At 55.5% G+C, this 22,969-nt stretch overlaps 2 protein-coding genes across 8 annotated transcripts in view; one reads left to right on the top strand and one right to left on the bottom strand.

The window, feature by feature from the left end:
• TNRC18 (trinucleotide repeat containing 18) overlaps positions 1-2,571 on the top strand; it is a 54,745-nt gene extending 52,174 nt beyond the window's left edge. For all 5 annotated transcript variants that reach the window (XM_064726005.1, XM_064726002.1, XM_064726006.1 and 2 more), the window contains one exon: positions 238-2,571. In XM_064726005.1, the coding sequence (XP_064582075.1) occupies positions 238-444 (207 nt within the window). In that variant the 3' untranslated portion in view covers positions 445-2,571. The remainder of the gene's footprint in view (positions 1-237) is intronic.
• On the bottom strand, positions 2,190-12,417 carry SLC29A4 (solute carrier family 29 member 4). Of its 3 annotated transcripts, none has more exons than XM_064726009.1 (11): positions 12,400-12,417; positions 8,553-8,721; positions 7,797-7,928; positions 7,588-7,701; positions 6,867-6,995; positions 6,375-6,449; positions 5,744-6,009; positions 5,522-5,657; positions 4,811-4,998; positions 4,307-4,547; positions 2,190-4,234 (listed from the first exon to the last, which is right to left on the bottom strand). In XM_064726009.1, exons 2-11 carry the CDS (start codon positions 8,710-8,712, stop codon positions 4,092-4,094), a joined length of 1,584 nt encoding a protein of 527 aa, XP_064582079.1. In that variant the 5' UTR covers positions 8,713-8,721; positions 12,400-12,417; the 3' UTR covers positions 2,190-4,091. The 3 variants fall into 3 exon arrangements, with proteins under 3 accessions (XP_064582079.1, XP_064582077.1, XP_064582078.1); XM_064726007.1 differs by lacking the exon at positions 12,400-12,417 and adding an exon at positions 10,768-10,915; XM_064726008.1 differs by lacking the exon at positions 12,400-12,417 and adding an exon at positions 9,994-10,011.
• Between the last annotated feature and the right edge of the window lie 10,552 nt (positions 12,418-22,969).

Below are 22,969 nucleotides of genomic sequence, written 5' to 3'. Positions count from 1 at the left end.
AGTCAGGGCTCAGGTTCAGTGGGATGGAGGAATTGTCCAGCCATGGACCTGTACATATTCCCAGTGTCCCTCCCCTGGGCTGGCTGTTGGGATGAGTGAGATATTTTTGAGTGTGAGCAGAGTCCCTACCCCATTATGATGAGTGTTTTTCCTACTTATTGAAAATGATACTTTAATGCTGTGTGATCTAATGGCTCCTTTTTTTCCCACCTCCTTCCTTCTCTTCCTGTTGTGCAGAGAGCCCTCTACCAGTCCTCCCACGTGGATGAAAATGATGTCCAGACCATCTCACACAAGTGTCTTGTTGTTGGTCTGGATCAGTATGAGCAGATGCTAAAGACAAAGAAATACCAAGACAGTGAGGACCTCTACTACCTTGCAGGGACCTACGAGCCCACCACGGGCATGATCTTCAACACTGACGGGGTCCCTGTCATCTGCTGACCGCCCAGGGCACACATGCCAGCCCCTGGGAAGGGATGGGACAAACCTGAGGACGTGCCTGTTCAGACGACATGATTGTTTCTTTCAATGCTCATTTCTGTGTCACACTACAGACAGGAGAGCGCGAGAGACGCGAGGAGGAAGGAGAAGGCTGAAGAAAGGGGTTGGGGAAGCAGTTACAGGACTCGAGGAAGATGCCATTGAGGGGGTGGTGGTGGTGCTTGAACCCCAAGGCTCTTCTGGAAGTGGCTTTAAGTACGGTGACACTTGACCAACTTCTCCCTTCCTCCTTTTGGTCCAGGAAAGCACATGGGTCTCGTGATCATTTCACCAGCGGGACCCCCCGGCAGGAGGGATCCCTTTTGTGTCATTTTCCCCATCAGTAACTCGGAAGCCGCCCGCACGTGGAAGCACCCTCTTGCCTTCTGCGTGCGCTCCTCTCCGTCCTTATATTCCCTTTCCTGCTTAGTTTCGCATGACCCTTTATAGGAAGGACAGGGTGAAAGAGAAAGGAGATGAGTCTCTCTCAGCGCCTCGTCTCGATCCTCTCAGCGCCTTTTTGCTGTTCCCTTTCCCTGGAGGCCCCTCTGGCAGCGTGTGGAGCACGACAGGGCAGGGCTGGCTCCAGCAGAGATGGCAGAAGAGAATCCTCTGGCCTGGGAGGAGCCAGGTGGAAGAGGGAGCCAACATCCAGTCTTGGAAGCTGCCTTCCCACTGCCTTGAACAAACTGAACCCTCTGCAGCTCTGCACCCCTTCTGCCTTGCAAAGGAGGGAGCAAGCAAGTGGCAAAGGGGGTGACACGTGGCAAACTGAGACCTCATCTTGGAGCGTGCAGTGAAGGGGGAGGAAAAGACTGGGGAAAACCGCAGTGAAGGGGCAGGAAAAGACTGGGAAAAGCTGCAGTGATGGAGCAGGAAAAGACTGGGAAAAGCTGCTGCTTGGTGCTTGGAGGAGAGAAGATCAGAGGCCACTGGATTCTGGCATCCCTCACCCAGCTTTACCCACCATGCCTTGCCTGTGCCGTGATGTGGAGCTGCCGGGAAGCCTTGCCCATGGTTTGAAGGGAATGGGGCAGTGTGTGAACCCGGCTGTGCCTGCCCACGGCGCTCCCACAGCCAGAGCCCCGCTGCCACCCTGGGCTCAGGGACTGCACCGTTCAGCTGCCTCCATCCACAGAGGAGCTGAGCTTCCCTTGGGCACTGCCACTGCTGCTCCAGGGTTACACCTGGCAAGAGGGAACACTGGAGGAGAACCTGAGGAGAACGACGCACCATCCTTGCACTTAAACAAAACTCCAAGAGACGCACTGATCTTTGCAACTCCCGACTCGCACTACGGATGGCCGGGACGCGGAGCGGGGCGACGCTTAAGCCAAGGACAGATTGGAAACTCTCCACCCTGGCAGCGTACCAGAGACTGGAGGCCAGGGCTCAGGGGTGAGGGACAGCCCCACAGAGTTACCCCTCGTCCTTTAAACAAACCACACATGGTGCTGAGCTCGTACCATCTCCAGCCCGGGCCACCGGCGGACAGTGACGGTTCTAGCCTGTACAGTTTTAATGTACCAAAAGACTCTTTAGCCCTCCTGTATTATAAGTCTTTAAATGGATTCAACTTTTTAATTATAAATATAAATATAAATATATATATATAAATATAAACTTTTTAAAACTGTGAAAAAAATTATGAAATTATAAAAAACAAAAAAAGAAAAAAACCCACAACGGCAGAAATGAACACAGTCTGACGTTTAGAATATTATTTTTTATTTCCTGTTGGATTGTGATTGTAAATGATCTGGGAACAGGCACACCCCCCACGCTCAAAGTGTACTGTACTTCTAGAAGCAAATTGTGTGAGCATATTTTAAAGAGCGAGAGAGAGAGCGCGCGAGAGAGATTTTATGCTAATGTTAAATAGAAAGCACTTAAAACCCACTGCCTTCTATGGAACACAAGGATATTTCAGACAATCGAGAGGAAAGGAGAGCCAGGTTTTTGTCTTTTTGTTTTGTTTTGTTTATGTTTTGTTTAAAACAATTTTTTTGGCATTCTGTTTGTTGGAGAACTCCGTGTGATCTTTTTTCATAAAAAAAAAAAAAATCTAATTGAAAAAAAGCAACCCAACGAAGCATCTTTCTTTGTCTCGCTTGTCCTGACCGCAGGGTTTTTCTCCCCTTGGTGGCAATGATGGCTTTTTGGCTCAGCCCCTGCCCTGGAGAAAGACACAACCCAGGTGCCTGGTGGCTTTTTGGGGAGAACCCATCTGTGTGAGGTGGTGGCACCGATGGACAGGACTGGACACTGGAGTAGAGGTGTCTGCTGCACAGGGCTTGGAGGTGTGAGTCCTCACCCTGCCACCCTGCCCAGGGCACCATGTGCTGAGGATGAAATGCTGGATTTGCTCTTTTTTTGGTGTGAGCTGCACTTCATACTTGGCACTGCCAGACCCTCCTGTGCTGTGGGGGCCAGGTCGGGGCCAGGCCTGGCACTCATTGGCTCCTTGGGCTTGATTCCCTGGGAGGTGGCACCCGCCAGTTGGCACAGCGAGGTGCAGCTGGTCCCAAAACGTGGTGTTGGCACCTTCTCCTGATGTTTTCTGCTCCTCTTGGCCTGTTCCCTCTCCTGTGTGCTGCCCACGGCAGTTTGCAGGCTGGCAGGGGTTTGGTGTAACCCAGTGACGTGTTCCACCACCCCAGGTGACAAAGGGGGCCCTGGAGATGGAGACCAGCACCAGGACACCCCAAAACCCAACAGGACAGGCAGCAGGTGCCACCCTGTGTGTGTTTGCCAGCCCAGCCCATCACCAGCAGTCAAATGCCACCCACACACTTGTGTGTGGCACAGCTAAGGACCAGCCATTGTTGCAAAGACACTTAATTATTTAATCAGCTTCACTTACATCCTGCGCAATAAATCTTGAAGCTCAGCAGTGGCCTGCAGGTGGCACTGGCAGTGCTGCAGCCTTGGGACCCCCCCCTGTACCCCTTGCAATGGAGCAGATTCACAGTGTGGGGTGGGGGGAGGCAAGACCCTGCCTCTGTTGCAGTTAGGGGGGGTAAAACAAGACACAGTAAAAAAAAAATCTTTTTTTCCCCATCCATATGATTCGCATATTTAGGGAGGGACTGTGATTTCAAGCCATTCCTGGTGAAAACCTGCAGCACCATCAATGGAAGTGGAGACCCACCTTCCCAGAGCCACGGGGGACTGAAGGAGTGCTTCCTTCCTCTCTTGCTCCTCTTCTTCCTCACCAGCCCTCCATCACCCTCCTCCCCAGTGCTGGTCCTATTCCCTTTGGGATTTGGCAGTATTTTCTTCCTCCTGTCAATGGCTTGGCGCAAACAGCAGATCCCCAGCCTTCGCTGGAGAGCTGCACATTGCTGATGGGGAGACCCCCAAAAGCAACAAGAACTGTCCCCTGGGGTGGGAGGAATGTCACCCCAAGCAGTGGCCCTGCACAGTGCCTGGCTGGGCAGCACAGGCCGTTTGGGAATGCCACAGCCCTGTGCCAACAGGATACCAGTCCTTGTCCATGCAGGGGCGGCTTCCAGGCTCCAGGCTCCCTCCTTGAGGAGGGATGTGGGGCGCTGGGGACCGTGGTGGGAAGCAGGTCCCACCCTGTCCCCATTGCCCCACCCCAGGGCTCAGTAGCCCAAGGTGAAGGAGCCATTGGAGGTTTCAGTGTAGAAACAGCTGCTGTGGGAGGTACTGGTGAGGCTGTAGGCAAAGTAGGCCACGGCCGAGCCCAGCGTCAGGCCCGTCATGTAGGACACGGTCATGGTGTTCCCTGTGGGAAGGGACAGGGGTGTCAGGGTGCTCAGGCCACACCAGTGGGGTTCCCAGAAGGGCTCGGTCCTACCTGCCAGCTCCCGCTGCTCCGGGCTGACCTTGCCCGCTGCCAGGATCATGGGCACGCTGCCGAAGTAGCCGTTGGTGATGCCCATGAGGAGGGAGAAGATGCAGGGCCAGGCGGGGTGGCCGAAGGTGGGCTGCCCGTTGGGGTACACGCACATGATGAAGAGGGGGATGAAGACCACGCGGAGGCAGGAGTAGACGAGGAGGTGGGTCCCTCTCCAGTCGTAGGGCAGGGCAGCCAGGATCTGCAGTGAGGACAGAGATTCTGCTGGGGGGATGAGGAGGATGGGGAGGGCCCCGCTGTGCCCAAAGTGGGGTAACAAGGAGATGGGATAGTGGAAAGACCAACTGCTGTGGGAACCCAACCTTGGCCGTGCTGGTGAGTACCAGCCTCCCACTGGTTAGACCCCCATGGGTGGAGATGACCCTTGGTGGAGCCAAGTGGCTTAGAAAGAGGGCACCAAAGCAGGACAGACCCCCCCTGTGCTGGCTCTGGCCTCTCTCCTACCTTGCCAACGAAGTCGGAGAGGTTGAAGATGGCCATGATGAGGATGGGGAGCCATTCCCCCAGCGTGCAGTTGTGGATCTCCGACTCCAGCCCGGGAAAGAGGCACAGTGTGATGAAGTAGGTCATGGCGATGGAGAGCATGTAGGCCCAGATGAGGCGGGACACGACGTAGCGGTAGAGCAGCATGTCTGGCAGGGACAGGCAGCACAGCTCAGCCAAAACTGCAGCCCAGCCCCCTTGCAGAGCCTGAGAGCTTTGTCTGACCCACAGGGATGCTTCCAAAAATGAGTCTGCCCCAAGGTTATGGGCACATCATTTGGAAAGGGATCATAGAATCACATATGGTTTGGGATGGAAGGGACTGTGAAAGACCATACAGTTCCAACCCCCTGCCATGGACAGGGACACCTTCCACTAGCCCAGGTGGCTGCAAGCCCCATCCAACCTGACCTTGGACACTTTCAGTTGGACAGCTTCTCTGGGCAGCATGTGTCAGGGCCTCCCCACCCTCACAGGGAAAAATTTCTTGATGCTATCCCATCTAATCCTGTCCTCTTGTGTTTGAAACCATTTCCCTTTGTCCTGCTCTTCCATGCCCTTTTCAAACGTCCCTCTGCAGCCTTGGGAATGATCCTCCCCATAACACTGGGTCACCAGTCATTTATTTATCCCACCCCACAGGTATGGCTTTCCCCTGAGCCCACCACCCACCTCTGAAGCTGGGCCAGCTCCTCTTGATCCTGGGCCGAGGCACATCGAAGCGCATGTAGGTGCCACTGCCAGCCAGCTCAGCTTCGGGGCCGGGGCTGCCCCGTGGGGAGCTCGGCTGCCCCTGCTCCCGGCTCTCCTGCATGAGGGAGGAGAGGACAGCAGCGCTGAGATGCAGTGGCCAAGAACCCCGGGGGACAGCAGGGGAACCCACGCTTGGCTTACAAATCTGACGTCCTCGGAGGTGACGTCGTGGTGGACGCGGTAGCCGGAGCTGGGCTCGCCGGCGCCGCGGCTCTCGGGGAGGCCCTGGCGGGAGCCGTCGGTGTAGTAACGCACGAAGCGCGTGCGCTTCACCAGCAGGTGCAGGATGAAGCACGTCAGCTCCATGCCGATGGAGATGAAGAAGAAGATGACGGTGTTCTCCTTCTCGTCCGACAGCAGCAGCTTGGTGAAGATGCGGCTGAGCGAGATGATGACCCCGGCGGTGCCTGGTGGTGTGGGGGGAGCTGTCAGTGCTGGGCCCCTCTGAATCCCAGCTCAGGGATCCTCATCACCCCCCACCAGGTGGATGGGATGCTTCCCCATACAGAGGAGTCACCAGAAGTGATTTTTGGGGTGATAAATCTCGGCATCCTCACCCCCAGCCTGGCATGGCAGTGCAGGGACTTAAAAACCAGTAAACTCCCTGGTTTGTTGGGGAGCACCCTGATCTCCTGGCTGTGCTGGGGACCCAGGAGTGACTCACTGGGGCCCCAGGAGAAGGTGCAAGTCCCTGTGGAGGGCTGTGGACACACTCAGTGGCCATGGGTACTGACCATGGCCATGGGTACTGACCATGGCCGTGGGTACTTACTCTCTCCCGTCATCACTCCCTGCGTGTAGCGCTTGGGCAGCAGCCCCGTGTAGCCGTAGAAGCTGGATTGCTGCACTTCAGGAGAGAGGCACAGAGGGGAGAAGAAGGGATTATTGCAGCTGAAACTCCAGGAAGGGGGAAGAAACCCCAGAGGGAACCCATGAGCAGTGCCAGCTGGGAGCCTTATTTTCCACACCTTTCCCTGGCTGCTCCACTGTGTCTGTTCCCACCCAGAGTGGCCACCAGGTGTGGGGCCTTGGCATGTCACCACGGTGGCCCAGATCAGTGGTGTCAGTGATCAGGACATGGTTTGGTGCTGGTGCCCCTGGCCAGTCCCAAATGCCCAGACAGAGGTTGACAGGATGGGGCAGGGACCTGAGGGTTATGGGGAGCAGGGCAGGAGGTTTTCCCAGCAGATCACGGCTCAGGGATGGGGCTGTTTCCCTCCCCTACCTGCCATGCGTGTCCCAGCCCAGCTGCTGTGCCCCATACCTGTGCAGCCAAAGGCCACCACCCCGACAGCCACCAGGTTGATGGCGTAGGCTTGTCTGCGGCTGAACAGCTCCAGCCACACGTCGCAGATGCTGACGAAGAGCAGGGGCCCCAGGGCGAAGAGGTAGCCTGTGGGGGGGACACAGAGGTGGTGAGGCCTCACCTGGAGTATTGCATCCAGTTCTGGGCCCCTCACTTTAGGAGGGACGTTGAGATGCTTGAGCGTGTCCAAAGGAGAGCAACAACGCTGGTGAGGGGCTTAGAACACAAGCCATATGAAGAACGACTGAGGGAGCTGGGGTTGTTCAGCCTGGAGAAAAGGAGACTCAGGGGTGACCTTATCACTCTCGTCAACTTCCTGAAGGGTGGCTGTGGTGAGCTGGGGGTCGGTCTCTTTCTCCGAGCAACAGACAGAACAAGAGGACACAGTCTCAAGCTGCGCCAAGGGAGATACAGGCTAGAATTAAGGAGGAAGTATTTTACAGAAAGAGTGGTCAAATACTGGAATCATCTACCCAGGGAGGTGGTAGAGTCACCATCCCTCGAAGAGTTTAAAAAAAGACTGGATGTGGCACTTGGTGCCATGATCTAGTTGAGGTGTTAGAACATGGGTTGGACTCGATGATCTTAAAGGTCTCTTCCAACCTAGAATTTCTGTGATTCTGTGTGAGGGGCACAGCACGGGGACAGCGCTGCCTGGGGGTGCAGGGACCCCACTCACCCACGGAGATCCGGGTGTGCAGGCTCAGCAGCTCCACCAGCGCGTTGTTGAGGATGACGGCCACCAAGGCCACCAGGATGTAGGTGAGGCTCATGTCAAAGACAATGGAGGTCCCTGGAGAGAGGCAGGTGATGGGGGGACAGGAGTTCAGCTCCCTTGGAAGTCAGGTTTGGGGTGTCAGGGATGTGCTGGAGCTGCTCCAGACCTACCTGGGTATTTGTGGTGCAGGTAATCCACATCGGTGATAAAGCTGTTGTAGGGCAGGAGAAATCCCACCCCAGCCAGCAGCATGGCAAAATAAATCCCATGGTATCGATCCTGCGGCTCAGGCTCCTCAGAAACTGCCCCAGAAGAGGAAAGAAAGAGAAAAAGACGTGACAGTGGCACTGCTGCACCCCTGGGACCCACATGAGACCTCAGCCTTGAGGCAATGAAACAGCTCAGCTCCCTGTAGATGTACAAATTAACAGCCCCAGCTCTGAGAAGTTCCTTCCCTAAATAAAGACACTTCAGTGGAGACCCAGGAGGAAGGAAAACATCTGGGCTTTGGGCGTCTGGTGAGTTTTAATTGCAGCTAAACAAGGTGAGAGTCAGGCAGTGCAGGTGACAGCACGAGTCAAGGTGCAGGAAGGGTCAGAGGTGGCTGTGGAGGTGGACAGGGTGCCTCAGGGCTGGGATGAATCCCAGGGGCGCCCCTGAGTCCTGCATGGAGAAAGATGAAGCTGCAGGCTGGGGATGAGCCTGGCAGGACAACCAGGGCATCAGTCCTGAACTCCTTGCCAGCCTTGCAGAGCCCACTGCCATGGGATGTGCTGGTGGCTCACATGGGTACAAAAAGGGATGAAAAAGGGTAGTGGGCATTTTGTGGCATTTCAGGCTGTTTGTGTCTATTAAACCCATCCCAGGAAGGTCCTAAGGGGGTGGGAACCCAGCAGGGACCCTGGTTTGGGCCGTGCCTGCCTCACCTGGCTCCATGAAGGTGAGCACACCCTTGGCCTGGCTGCCCCGCTGCAGCTCGTCCTCCTCCAGCTGGTAGCTGTCGAAGCTGAAGCTCATCACCACGTTCCCCTCGGGTGTCACCGCCGGGCTCAGCTCCTTGAAACGCTCAGCACCCACCGAGCCCATCCTGGCCACCTGAGAGGGGGGACAGCAGTGACAGGGACACCCCCGGGTGCACAGATCCCCCCGGGTGGTGCCAGGGGTCTGCAAGGGACAATGACACATGGGTGGCCCTGAGCCTTCTCCACCTTGCAGTTCTGATGGGTTTTCTCCACCTGGAAAGAAGATTCCCCCCAGGCAAATGGGATCACCAACGTTCTGAGCAGAGGTTTGGCTTTGGGGCAGTGAGCAGTGCTCGTGAGGGACCCACAGGAATTTGGCTCTGGGGTGGTGAGCAGTGCTCGTGAGGGACCCACAGGAGTTTGGCTCTGGGGTGGTGAGCAGGGCTTGTGGGGAACCCCCAGGAGCCACCCCCGAGGCGCAGCCTGGCTCAGCACCTCCCTGGGATGCTCCCAAAGACAAATGCCACTGTGATTTCCAAAAGCAATTAGGGAAATTAATGGATGGAATCCACTCAGTGGCTGTGGGGAAGGTCCTGGCTCCCTGCAGGCAGCACATTTGCTCTGCTTTTTGCCCTTTTCAGCATCTCTGGTGCTTGGGGCTGGGGCAGAGCTGCCAGCCTGGGCAGACACACTCCTGCAGCTTTCAGAGAGGGGATGGGATTTGACTCTGCTTTTTTCAGATCTGCTTCTCTGGGGGAATCAGAGCCAGCACGGACCTGCCAGAGAGACCCCAGCATCACACCAGATACATCCCAAAATGAGCTCTCCAAATATCCACCATCCTCCAGTGATCCCACCAGAGCCATCCAAACCAGGGTTCATCCCTGAGGTTCAACCCCAGGGGGCTGCTCTGGATTCCTTGCCTGTCCCCAGCCCACCTCCTGCACATCTCCCTGGCATCCAGGGGTGGTGGTGATGGTGAAAAATCTCCTCCAAGGCAGCAGGTTGAGTCAGGCAAGGCAGGAAAAAATCAATGGCAGTGATTTCTTTGGTCTCCCTGCCAGACATGGCGTTTGCAGGAGCAGAGAGGTTTTCCAGCTGTCAGCATGTGCTGGATGCTGGAGGGCCCTGAGTAGGGGGGCAAACGTGGTGCCCACAGACCCTGTGAGTGGGTTCCTGGAGCCTAAAATGCTTCTCTCGTGCAGGGATGGGTGCACAGGGCAGCACTGCCCTGGCTCTGGGGCTGTGCTGAGGGCACAGCAACGCTGGGATGGGGTCCCCCTCTGTCCCCATGCTGGGGCTCACCCCAACACCCCCATCCCAGAGCAGGGCACCCCAGCAGGGCACGATGTCCTGGGGCACCGCTCCACCCAGGGGAGCCGCCTTCGATCCCCTTCACCCGCACCTCCTGTGCCTGCTGCCCCCCAGGCAACAAAACCCAGCGGGAAGCGTCTCCCGGGATGCCGGAGAGCCTGTTGCGGGGTTTGTCCATAGCAGGAATCCCAGCTGGAGAACAAACCAGCTGGAAAAGCCTCGTACGTACTGTGTGTGGCCCAAACTTGGCGGGAGCGGGATGTGGGATGCAGGGTGCGGGATGAGGGATGCGGGATGCAGGGTGCAGGATGAGGGATGCGGGGCGCGGGATGCAGGGTGTGGGATGCGCTGCGCGGCCGCGGCGCTGGACCGGCCTCCGGCGCTCCCCGCCTCGCTCCCCCGAGCATCCCTGCGCTGCCGTAAATTGGATTTTCTCCTCCCGCTGGATTTACATCCGTCTGCCCCCACGGATTCACACCGTGCCGCTCCTGCGGCCCCAGCGTGGCGGTGGCAGCGTTTCCCTATGGCGGGCAGGGCTGGGGGGTCTCACCCGAGAGGAGCCCTTGCCCCGCTGCCCCCGGCTCTGCCCGACCCCCGGGCACCGCAGCCCTCCTGCCAGGGCACAAAAGCGCTTTTTGCTCCGGCAAAAGGGTCCCCCGACATCTTGCCAGCGGCGAAGTTGCCACAAACGGAGGGAATTCAGTAACCCAGGTCCCTGTCTGAAGGAGAAGCTCCCGGCCGCGCCCGGGGGATGCTCGGGGGAGCCGGGAGGATGCTCGGCGGGGCCAGGGCTCGGAGCGGCGCCTTCCCCTCCTTTCCCCCGCTCCCCGTTGGTCCCGGCCGAGCACAACAGGTCGGTTCTTACCTCTCCGTGTCCGCATCGGCGGCTCTGCGGCACCGGCGCTGCCCGCCCCGCTCAGCCCCGGCGGCCGCCGGGCCCCGGCCCCGCCATCGCGGAGCCTCCGCCGGGAGGGGGCCGGCACCGAGCGCGGCGGCGGCGGAGCGGGGGCGGCCCCGGCCCGGCCCGGCCTCCCGCCCGCCCCCCGCTCCTCCCCCGAGCCCCCCGGCCCCCGGAGAGGCTTTCCCGGGGCGCGCCCGCAGCCCCGGCAGTAGGCACCGCCTGTAGGTACCGGCTATGGGTACCGGCTGTAGGTACCGGCTAGAGGCGCCTTGGAGGGATCTCGGAGGGCCGGAGCTAATTGCCAAGAGAGATTAATTAGGAAGAAAGCCCCGGTAATTTAGTTCAGGGCATGAGGTTTTCATGGAGAGAGTCATTCGTGCCCTGTGAAGGGTTTTGTCTAAGAGGGGATGATGGAATCAGGATGGATGGGTGGACAAACGGCGGGATGGATGGATGGAGATTGGATGGAGGGATGGAGGGATGGAGGGATGGAGGGATGGAAGCTCTGGTTAACAGAACACAGCAATCCCCCAGCTTTTTGAGGAAACAGCCAAGAGGTCTCTGCTCCCTTCCAAAACCAGGGAATGGAACCAGAGGAGGAAGGGAGCCAGCAACATGGGGCAGTGTGGATATCCACCAAAGGGAGAAACCGTGTCCCCAGGGTGGGTGACCCAGGCAGGGACCTCGTGGGTGTCCCCACCCTTCCTGGGCTGGGTGATCTGGCCCAGGCTGCAGGCTCTATCCATCCCTACTCCATCACGGGGATCTGATGCTTTTCCCCAGGAGCAGCAAGGCACAGAGGGGGGCTCAGCAGGTGCCCCCTCCCAGCGAGCTGGGTGAGAGCCCTGCGGGGCCATCCCTGGGCTCTGCCCCGGAGCGTGTGAGGATGGAGGCAGCGGGAGGAGAGGAGGAACCATCCCTGCTCCAGGCCTGGCCGTGAATGACAACCTCCTCGCAGTCAATAAACGCTGCTGCGTTGTGTAAATCAGCGAGCGGGGCCGGGGATGCGCTGCTGCTGCTGCGGCCGCCGGAGGAAATGAGAGACACAGGCGCCTGCACCACCTCCTGCTGCCGGGAGCGGGGCTGGGGAAAGGGGCTCCTGCAAACCCAGCACAGGCAAGAAAACAGGCCAGGTGGAAATTTCCATCTTTTCTCCCTGGCTGAAATAGCCGGAGTTTGGCTCCAAGTGCACCTGACTGCTGTGCCAAGCACGGCCTGGAGCTGGGGCTCAGCCTGCCTTGCTCCCCTCTGAGCTGAGCACCTGCACAGCCCGGCCCTCTGGTGCAAACGGGGATTTTTTTGGGCTCTTTGCTTTGGCACATTCGTTCAGCTCTAATTTCATAGCATCGCCATAAAATCCCAAAGCACCTCACTCCCCTTGCGGTACATCCCCTTGCTCTACACCAGACTCCATCACCCTCTTCAGGGAACCTTAGAAATATAAAACCCCACTGTGGGGTGAGTGTGGTGGGGATCCCTGGCCGTGTGTGCTGCTGGTTGGCACCCAGACAGGGAGAGTGCTCCAGAAAAGAGCAGAATGAGCTGCAGCATATGGGCACCCGCCTCTCGCAGCGCTCGCCAGGCAGCATTACTCACCACAGGGATTCCCCCAGGAGCTGCTTCTCCCCATTCCAAAGCCCAGGAACAGAAGCAGGGATGGTCCTTTAGAGGTGACCAAGCTGAAGGGAGCACCTCAGCTCCCAAGAGGATGTGTTGTTCTCCAAGCCATGGGAAGATGCTGCAACCAAACACCTGCTGGCAAAAATCAAGTTTTAGCCTCCTCTCTAAAACCACGCAATGAAGAGATCCCCATTTCAGGGGAAAAGGGGTTCCCTTCCAGCTGCTCCTGCTGTAGGTGTGACAGAGCCATGCTGGGATACCCAAGGAAACTGCTACAGCTTGGAGCTCTACACAGGGAGAACAAGAGAGAACACAGGGAGATGAATCCAGGGTGAACTTCTCTGGGTGCTTTCCCCATCCCCAAGGGCAGTGTTAGACACAAACAATGCTGTCTCCCTCTCCCAAAATGCCCAAGGTGCCCCCTGAGCATGGGCAGGCTGAGCTGCCTCTGCCTGACAAGGGTATGGGGGTCCCATGGGCTGTGCTCTCCTGGAGTTTTGCTGGGCTCTTCAATTTTTTAAGCTGGCCCTGAATAATTCAGCTCCCACATAGTTGGCTCAAGGTTGGTGAGCTCAGATGCTCCTTGGGTTTCTGCTTGACCCACTTTAACAGCCAGGAAAACCAGCCAGGCATGGTGCTCCTGGTCCCTGTGGCATGAGGGGCATCCCTTACACACAGCCCCAACCTTGAGTCTTTCCCCCACATCCAACAGCCTCCTCCTTCACCCCCACTGCAGATTTTTAGAGGTATTTTCCCTTCTCCTGCCTCTCCCAGCTGTCCCACAGCTCCCAGCACCAGTGGGTGCATCCCAGCAGTGTTTGCAGGATTACAAGGAGGGATTTGCTTGGCTCCATGAGCCAGCCAACACCCTGTGGCCACATCTCTCCTTGCTATGCAGAGCCTCACCTCACTCCCCAGGAGCCTGGATGAGCATTCACTAATCCTGCCGGCAGAATAAGAAGCTGCTGATTCATTTGGCTCCGAGATGCTGGATTAGGACCATCTCCAGAAATGTCCTGTATTGTTGTTTTTCTCCTTGCCCTTCCAGCCGAGTCAGGTTTTATTAATCACTGCTGTTGCAGAGGGGAGAGGAAGGAGAGACCTTTCAGTTGTCGGCACACCAAAAGCCTCAAGCCAAGGTTTTAAACTCTTGGGGACCATGGGAATGGGCTGTCCCTACTGTCCCCATCCCTGTGGGCACAGCCACGAGCCAGGAGCTCCTTAAGCAAGCTGTGCTCACCCTGCCAGGCTGCCCTGGTTATTCTGTGCCCTGTGGGTGTCCCCTCTGCACCAGCTGGGGTGGGTGACACTGAGTGGGGGCAGGAAAAGAAATTAAACATCTGCACCCCCCTTCCCACCCCCAGTGCTCCCGGGAGCGCTGCACATCCCTCTTTTCCACTTCAGGGGAAGAAGAGGCTGCTCTCAAGGCTGCAATCCCCTCTTGGAGAAGCTCCTTTAACAGCCTTGCATCCTTTGCCTCCTTCCCTGGGTTTGCTCCCAGCGCGGCCGAGCGTGTCGTGCCAGCCCAGGAGCATCCTCGGCAGAGCAGCTTTGCACCGAGACGCCGGGGATTAATCAGGGATGTTGCCTCTTGGCCAGAGTCACACTCAGGGGATTACTGGGGCCTGCAAGGAGCGGGGAGTAGCCAGGGAATTTGTTCAATGCAAGTGGAGGGGTTTGTCACAATCCGATTGCAGGCGAACAGAAATCCCCAGCGCTGGCAGGGGCTCAGCACTGGAGGCCGTGGGGATTAACTGGTTTTTCCCCGAGCTTTGCAGCGAGGCTGGGGTGGGAGGAGATGCTCTAAGCCCAAAGCTCTGGGCTTAAAACCTCCAGGGAGATGCAGGGGCTGAGCTGAGCATCAGCTTTGGGGCACCCAAGACTTGTCCCAAGGCCAAGAACCAAATTCTTTCACGTGGATGCCCCAATTCTCCTGCAAGGCATTACTCTGCATCCCTCCTGCCCGCAAACGAGCCTGGGAGAGCTGGAGAAACCCTGGAGGATAGCTATGGCCTTTGCACTCCCCTCGCTCCTCTTTGTTGGAACAGATTTGCATCCATCACTAATTAATCCAAGATGAGCTCCTTGATTGCAACTTTGCATAATTGCTGCACGCACAGGCAGAGTGGCAGGACGGGATAAAAAAGGAGACAATCAGTGGTGGGCGTGGAGGAAACAACGCAGGGAAGGGCCGGTCCAGCCCCCTCCCACTCACCGGGCTGTTTACAGACACAGGCTGAGAGAGATTTTTCTCTGGAAGGAGAAAATGGTGAGAGCAGCCCTTGGAGGGGGTGTTTTCCCCGTGCTGTGCTCACGAAGGGCTTCAGCAACAGCCACAAACCCTCAGGCAGTGGGAAAACCAGGAATTCCAGGCCAACCCTTTTTGCTATTCCTTTCATCAGTGCTGCTCTCCTCCTCAGGCTCACCTTTCCCCAGGTGTCAGAGTGAACATTCTGCCAAGGTGAGCAGGCAAACAAACACATCCCCTGAGCCTCCAGTACCCAGGTCCATCACACCCTGTGTCTGTAGGGGCTCTTTAACCCCCAAAACAAACCCCAGGGGCTGCCTCAGGGGAAGCAAACCCACAGCACACGAGGGTGACGCGACCCCAGCTCCTGGTGGCACAAAAAGTGGGCACACCCTGTTTTTCCTGCCAGTGATGCCCAAGCCATTCCCAGCAGGCACCCTGAGCATCCTCTGCCACACAGGCCGGACTGTGTGTGCACAAACCAACACTGACACCGGCTCAGAGGTTATTTTCCCTCCTTCCTCCTCCTCCTCTGCTCACATCCCACCCACATCCATCCCCCCCTGGCAGCAAACACCTCCACACAGCCGCAGATGTGAGCGACAGGGCGGCAAACAGCGGCGGGCAGGTCAGCGCGGCGCTCCCCATTCACCCTGCAGAAGAAAAGCGACTTTCAGCTCAGCCTTTTCTCTGCAAAAATGCAGCTCCCAGCCCAGAGGCCCCACGGTGGGGGTTGGAAAGGGGGTTTGGGCAGCCAGGCTGGCCCCACCACCCCTCTTAATCAGCCGGGGCATGCATGAAGCCCTAATGCTGCCGCCAAGATTTGGGCACTATTGACACACACGGAGCATTAAACGCCTTACGGGGGATTTGCATAAGCTCGGGGAGGGAGGAAGAGCTCGGAGAAAAGTGTCGACAATGGGAAAGTAAATGCATTAAAGTGCTTAGGGGGAAAAAAAAATCTGATAAAGGAATAAACCAGTTAAGGGAATATATTACTCATAGCCCCGTTATTCAAATCCTGCCTTATAGGAAATCCTCTTAAAGCGATCACCTGATTGTGTGTTAAACTCCTAATTGAATAATAAAAGAATTATGTATTTCTTCCATAAAGGCACAGAGATGGGAGCCCACGAGGATGCTCGGTGGCAGAGGAGAGGAGGGGAGAGGGGCCTGGGGCAGCAGCAGCATCCAGGAGATGCGGTGGGAGCTGGGAGGGATGGAAAGGGGAAGGTTGCAGTGCCTGGGGGTGATGGAGAGCTTTGCTGGGATGGGTTTAGGAATGGTGGTGCCTAAGGGAGAAAGACTTGATTGAAACACAGGGAAATGGAAATCCAGGAAAATTGAAATCCAGGGTTCCCCAGCCCCACTGGTGCAAGAGCTGAGAGGAGACACCAAACAGGGCCCCTGCCCTGGAGCTGCTGGAGCCCCCCAGATGCAGGCAAAGGGAATTTTGGGGGGGCTGCAGCAGCTCTGGAGCTGCTGAGGAGCAGAGGGAGGACCATGTGCATCCCCTGGATGCTGCAGGAGAGGCTCAGCCCCTGCTGCCCCCTCCTTTCCCAGCCAGGAGTGAGGCCAAGCCTGCACGGCCTCTCCTGATGCTGCTGCTGCCCTTCCCCCAGCTCCCTGCTATAAATAAGATGCACAAAAAGGAGAGGAAAAAAAAAATAAAAGAAAATAAGAAAAGAGCACATCACCTGGCACTCAGGAGGTGAGGGAGAACAGCAGGATTGACATGCACCAAACCCTCAGACTGTGCAAGGAGGGTGGGGGTGGAAAGGGGGGGAGAAACAAAAGAGCTAAAAATAGCCCAGGGAGCTGCTTTCTTCCCGGAGATCATTTTTTTCCCCCAACCCAGCTGTTTCATTTAATAAACAGGATTATTTATTTATTTCTCCTTCTCTCTACTCCACTTTTTACTTATGTTTTTTATGCCACTTTACCCGTCCTCACATCTCCTTTAAATGCAAGGTAAAACACCAAAACAAAGCACCCGAAACCAAGGGAAAAAACCCTGAAACCAAGAGAAAAAAACCCCTGAAACCAAGGAAGAAAACCCTGAAACCAACGGCCTTGATGCCTCCAGCCATGTCTTGCGTTGCTACAGCTCTTTATAGGTAATTGAATATCCCAGAGCTGCACCTGCTAATGCAAACTCTGATATCAGTAAGTGGCAGCAGTGAGGGCAGAGGCAGCAGCTGAGAAAACAAAGCTCCAGTGCCCAGCAAGCCCCAGCGAAGCTGCCAGAGGGTTTTTATGAGCAGGACTGGGTTGTTGGAGCCAGGCTGAGGGTGGGAGCTGGAAGGGAGCAGGGTTTGCAGGGAGGTGGGTCTGGAGCTCTCCTCAGGGGTCTGACCTGTCCAAGCCAAGCTTGTGTAGGGCAGGGGGGTGAAAAACCTCCCCCAATTCCCAGGGGAGACCCCCGAGCCCTGGAGCAGCTCCAGCCACAGCGAGGAGCTCACAGGTTTGCTCCACTCACATCTCCAGCAGCGCCTGTGCCTCCTCCTCCTCGATCCAGCATCCTCCAGCAGCAGCAGCCAGGGAAATCAGGGATGACAGGAGCAGTTAATTTGAGCCTGCAGAGGCCATCTTCCCGTGCATGTGTTGTTTTGTTTCCAAATAGACTTTGAATAACGAATTTCGGATGGTAAAGAGAAAAAGCTTCGTCCTGACCTCTTGAAATGCAAATTGCCTTTCACCCAGGGAGAGATGAAAGGCTGTTTCCTATCTGAAACGGTAGAAAGGGGTGAGATAACGTCCCTGGCTCTGCCTCCCGGCTTTCATTTCCAAAATTGTTTTCGGGTAAGGAGAGGAGAGATGCTCTGCATGATTTCTCTGTGCTTGGTGGCACAGAGAGCAGGGGAGCAGAGAGCCCTGTGCCCCACGGTGCAGAGAGAGGGGACACAGAGGGGCTGCATTTCCCTTCCGTGCTCCAGGCTGCAGCCAGCAGCAGAGGTTGTGGTGAAGCCCAGAGCTTTGCCCTCCCCTGCCAGAACTCAAGTTTTGGGCCCAAATCCAAAAGCTGCAGCATTATTTGCTCAGGAAAACACAGCAGAGTAGCGGCACAAAGGCAGAGCCACTCTGCTCTGGCCCCAGCACAGTCCCCTCGTCCCAGCATGGATCAAGCTCCAGGCACACACAGCAAACACCAAGCACCCTCTGCCTCCCCCGGCAGTTTTGGCTCAGGGGAAGGCAAACACAGATCAGTATTTTCCCCCCTCTCACATTTTGCTGTGGGTCAAGGAGAACCAGTGGTGCCCTCAGCACACACAGAAGGTGCTGCAGAGCTGCTGAAGAAGTGGAGAGGGATGATTTGGGAGGAAACAAGGGAAGGGGTGTGGATGCACCAAGGGGAAAAGGCTGGGATGCTGCCAGCCGAAGAGGAGGGAGGTTATGGGAGGAAAAGGACTGGGATGCTGCTGGGGAATGTGCAGGCTGGGGTGCTCCCAGGGGAGGAGCAGGAATCCTCCCAGGAGAGGAAGGGGAGAACATGGATGTTCCAGGAAAAGAAGAGTGGGATGGTACCAGAAAAGGGAAGAAAGAACATGGATGCTCTGGGGACAGAGGGCTGGGATGGTCCCAAGGAAGGGACAGGGACCCTCTGTGGCCCCAGGCCCCTGCAGCTCCATCCAGAGCAGAGCACAGCCCCCCGTGCTGGCCCCCAGAAACCTCCCCTTAACCAGCCACAGGCCCAGGCTCCTGGCCCATCCCTCTGCCTGCCCTTCTCAGATAAAATAAATTATCAGCCCCGATCTGGAGCTGCTGAGGAGCAGTGGCTGATGGTGTCACCAGCCTCTCTCAAGCAGGGAGGAGGGGACAGCAGTGGCAAGAGAGATGCTGAGGAGTTGGCACACCAGGCTGGCACCCAAAAGTGAATATGTACCCATGGTGTGGCCAAGGTGGATCTGATCACAAGGACAAAGAGCATCCCTGCCCCTGCATCAGTCAGTGCTCCCCAGCTCCAGACTACACTTGTGGAGAAACAAATCTCTCCCTTGCCCCTGCAAAACAGCATCCAGAAAATCAAAATACTGCCAAACCCTCTAGCTTACCTTATGGACTTACCCAGATACAGCAATCTCCAAATCCTTCATTATAACCTATAACTTAGCAGAACTCTCTGCTAAAATCCCCAACCCAAAATATAACCCAGTGCTGGAGGAGCCAGCATCAGCTGTCCTCAGCTCCAGCAAGCTGGGCACAATGCCCTCAATTAGCTCATAGTTCATTAATTAGCCAAAAAAGCCTCTGCCAAGGGCCTGTCTGAGACTGGTGTGGGTTGGATGCAGCACAGGAGAGGTGAATGCTCAGGGAGCAGCTGAGTGTGGGTGCTGCAGAGCTGCTCCCAAGCCTGGGCAGGATCAGTGGTGCTGGTGCTCACCTCTGGCTCCAGCTCCTCCTTTCTGCCCACTGGCTCTAAAAATGAGTGATGCTGCATCCACCTTGCACAGCAGCCAGGCCAGGGGCAGTGTGAGCTGCTCTGCTGGTGTCTCACTCCTTCCTCTGCTCCCAGCAGTGTGTTCAGCTCAGCCACAGCCCAAGTGGGGCTGTTCACACCAGGATTGTGTTCCTGCTCAGTTGTTTCATCTTGGACTCAAGCCCTGCATAATGAAAGGTGTCAGGGCCTGACCACTGGGCAGATCATCACAGCTAAAGCCAAAAGCCAACCCAGCACCAAGAGAAAACAAGGAGGAACAGAGGCACGAGTCCGTGTTTACCCTTGTATTAAGATAAATAATTGGATGTGGGCTTTCTCACTCCCTTCCCTGGAAACTCATGCTCAGTGGGCCAAACCAGCAGACAGAAATGAAACTGCTGTCCTGAAAGCAACCACAGCTGCCTATTTCAGGGCTGGGTGTGACCCACTGTTTACAATTTCCCCCTTGCTTACTGGAGAATATTCTGCTTTGCTCCCCTAGGGCAGGAGCAGAGGGGCTGCTGGACCTGCCAAAGCATCAGTGGGGCTGGATGGTTTTATCCACCTGGGACACAGGGGACAGAGGAACTGTTGGCATCACCACAGCAGATGGAAGTCACTGCCACTGCCTGAATCCAGCTCAGATCTTCAGTTTGCTCCAGGCAGGAGACAGGGAAACATCACCAGCAGCGAGTGAACACTTTAGAGACACTCATCAGAGCCAGCAGAGCCGATTTTGCCTGGAGCAAAGGGAGGCACAAAGCAGCAGCGACAGGGCAGCATTGCCCTCCAGAGCTGGATCAGGGAGGCGGCGCCTGCAGCTCCTCAGCCGAGGCCTCACCATGAAACAACACAGGAGAACAGGGAGAGCCTCACCCGCATCTCATCCTGCGTGCTCCAACACTGCACAACAGCAGAAAGGCTTTGGCTCCTCTTGCCCACCCCGATCAAAGCTCTCGTCGCTGCTTTGCAGGAAGGATTCAGAAGCAGGAGCTGCCTCCTCTCCCACCTGCAAGAGCTCGCTCCACATCTTCCTCCAGGGCTTGAATGAGAGAAGCAACAAGCCTGGAGCGACAGCACAGGGAGTGGGCTGGGTATGAAAGCACTGCTTGAGATGCATCCCGTGAAAAAAAAAGGAATAAAGGCACTTATCAAACTCACCTGAGCAGCATGAGAAAAATACACAAATGCAATCCTGGGAAGAGAAGCTTTAAAGAGGAACAAGAGGGAAAATTACATTTGCAAGCAAAATGTGCCAGGAAAAACTCAGCTTTTTCTTTCCCCACTCCCTGCAAAGCCCAAGCTGACAGTGTCTGTGCAGAGCAGCTACAAAGCACTGCTGAGACCGAGGGCTCAGAACTGCTGCTGTTTTGTTTGGGCCACGTAGCCTTACCCTGATCTTATCCGGCCCCATCTCCAAGTAGCAAACAAAAGGAAGAAGACACAGAATACTTATCACAACACAGATTTAATTTCTTAGGCAGTTATAAAATTACAAAGAGCGACGGGCTAGCAGTGAGAGCCAGACACTTGGTGAGGTGGAATGTTAGACAGATTTTTCCACTTATCGACACAGATACCAAACAGTCAGTGAGCACTGCAGGATGCAGGGATTTCTCCAGGTAAGGAAGCAAATGCAAGAGCAAATAGATCCAGGCAGACCTAGGGCTGAGTCAACACCCCACAGAAACCCAGAGCTACAGGTTTGGGGAGAACTCCCCACTCCTGAGCTGGGCACATGCAGGGTCCCTACAGCCACATGGCCAAAGCCACAGCACTGACACCTGTAAGGAGCACAAGGGCAGCTGTTTGCAAGCCAGAGTTACAACTTCTTGCCCGTTATTTTCAAAGCAGTGTAAGATGAGATTTGCCAGTCAGAAATGCATTAAAATGAAGGCATGTCATGATTAGAAAAATAGGAATTTGCTGAATTCCTTTGGTTGTACAACTGGAATCTGAAAGGATTTATTTACAGTCAGAGCCATGCTTTCTTCATTGCAAGCCTTTCAGAGGCCAGCAGATTCCAGGGAAAGAAAGGCCTGCTCTCCACATGTGGAGAAGACACTCGGGCCTTGCTCTCAGATATTAACAGGTTAAATAAAGTTGACTGTTAGCCAGGACAGCTGGAGCACAGAATAAAACTTCCCAAACCTCTGCAGTGATTAATCCCCACCAACGCTTTGGACAAAGACTCCTGTCGCTCTGCAAACAGCAGTGGAGCATCTGCACACACCAGTGGGATACTGAACAGCTCAGCAACCCACAGGGAAAGAAATCCTACTGTCCTACTGCATGCTGCTTGGTGCTAATGCCATTATTGGAGCCAAGAAAGCACAGCATGGGATGTAACAGAAAGTGCTGAGCTCGGGCTCAGGGCTCACCCAGCCCAGGCTCCTCTGCTCACTCCTCCCTTTTCACTGTTCCACACGGGTCAGACCAAGTTCCCTCTGTGCAGACACCTGTCACTGCATTAAAGGTCTTCTCAGGTATTTATTTGCATTCAGGCAGACTTGAAAAGCCACCATCTCTGCAGAACACAGCCAAGAAACTCGCTGTGCAGGACCCAGAGCAGCAAGGTACAAGCACACACCTGATCCCAGAGGGAGCACTCACTCGTGCCAACGTCTTGTTCAACAGGGCACCAGAACAAACAGCTTTTACCAACCTCTTGATGCTTTCTACTTCCTCCTCCTCCTCTGCCAGGCCCTGCCTTTTAACTGCTAGATTGGTATCTATCGGTTGTATTTTGGAAACAGTGACATAAGAAGAGACCAGGGCAGATAAAAGCTTTCTGCCTCAGAACTTGAATACAGAGCAAACAGACAGATGTCGAGACAGCAGCGAGGACCTGCACTCGCTGCCCATTTGCACATCAAGAGAAACAGCTCCTTCCCCACGGTACTCACTGGGAACTCATCCCACTGCAAGCTAAGACCTGAGTTTAGGATTCCAAGTTTTTCAGTGTTCCCCCCTCCCCAGCTTTGGTTGTTGCAGTTCTCTGCCTCAACCCTCCACTGAGTGAAAAGCTATCGAGAGGTGCAGCCCATATGGAGAGAGAGAGAGGCAGGCTGTACAGAACAAACACTGTCCTTCCAAGGAAGGTCAGTCTGCACTGAGAGGGACTGCAAGGTGTTCCCACATCCTGTGACCAGGAGCTTGTGGCCACAGCACAGGGCTCGAGCCTCCTTGGCTTGCCCTGGGTCTGTCAGAGCATCACAACAGAAATGTTTAGACACCACCTGATTCACAGAGAACAGTGCAATCACATGCTCCACACTCAGGAGAGGATGCAGCTGCAAACAGCATTTCTTGTTATGTTTAAAGAAAAAAAAATAGAAATACATCTTTGTGTCACTGGGATAAACCCCCAACCTGAAAGGCTTCTAGCTTTGGTAGCACACCACACCAGGGTGGTTACTGAGGGCCTAAGGCCATCACAGGGAAATTACATCACTCATGTTTTATCTGAGAAAAAGTTTATATCCTCATGCAATTAAACTACTGTCACCACTCTTAAATACACAGCCAGTGGGGACCAGAAATGACCTGCTCCACCCTACTAGCTGCTCACTAGCCTCAGAACATTAATATTTTTGCTCTACAAAAAGATTTTCTCAGTTACAACAGCAAGAAGATACTTTTAACTGGCTTTCAGCTTCTATTTAAGAGTGAACCAAGTAGGGCACAGCAATTCCACAGTGTGTGGCTCAGGAGCAGGAACACACTACAGCACATGGAAGACACAAACACAGTGAATATGGGATCTCCTACTCACCCGTGGAAAATAAGGTATGGAAATTAAGAAGAGGATAAAATTAGTACAATAAATGATCTCCATTTTTAACAGTAAAGTTAGTAATTACATTTAGGGGTGTAACATG

This window comes from Zonotrichia leucophrys, chromosome 14 (assembly GCF_028769735.1).
Source record: "Zonotrichia leucophrys gambelii isolate GWCS_2022_RI chromosome 14, RI_Zleu_2.0, whole genome shotgun sequence".
NCBI lineage: Eukaryota > Metazoa > Chordata > Aves > Passeriformes > Passerellidae > Zonotrichia > Zonotrichia leucophrys.
The sequence above is the reverse complement of the archived record's forward strand: the minus strand, read 5'-3'. Positions and strand labels throughout refer to the sequence as shown.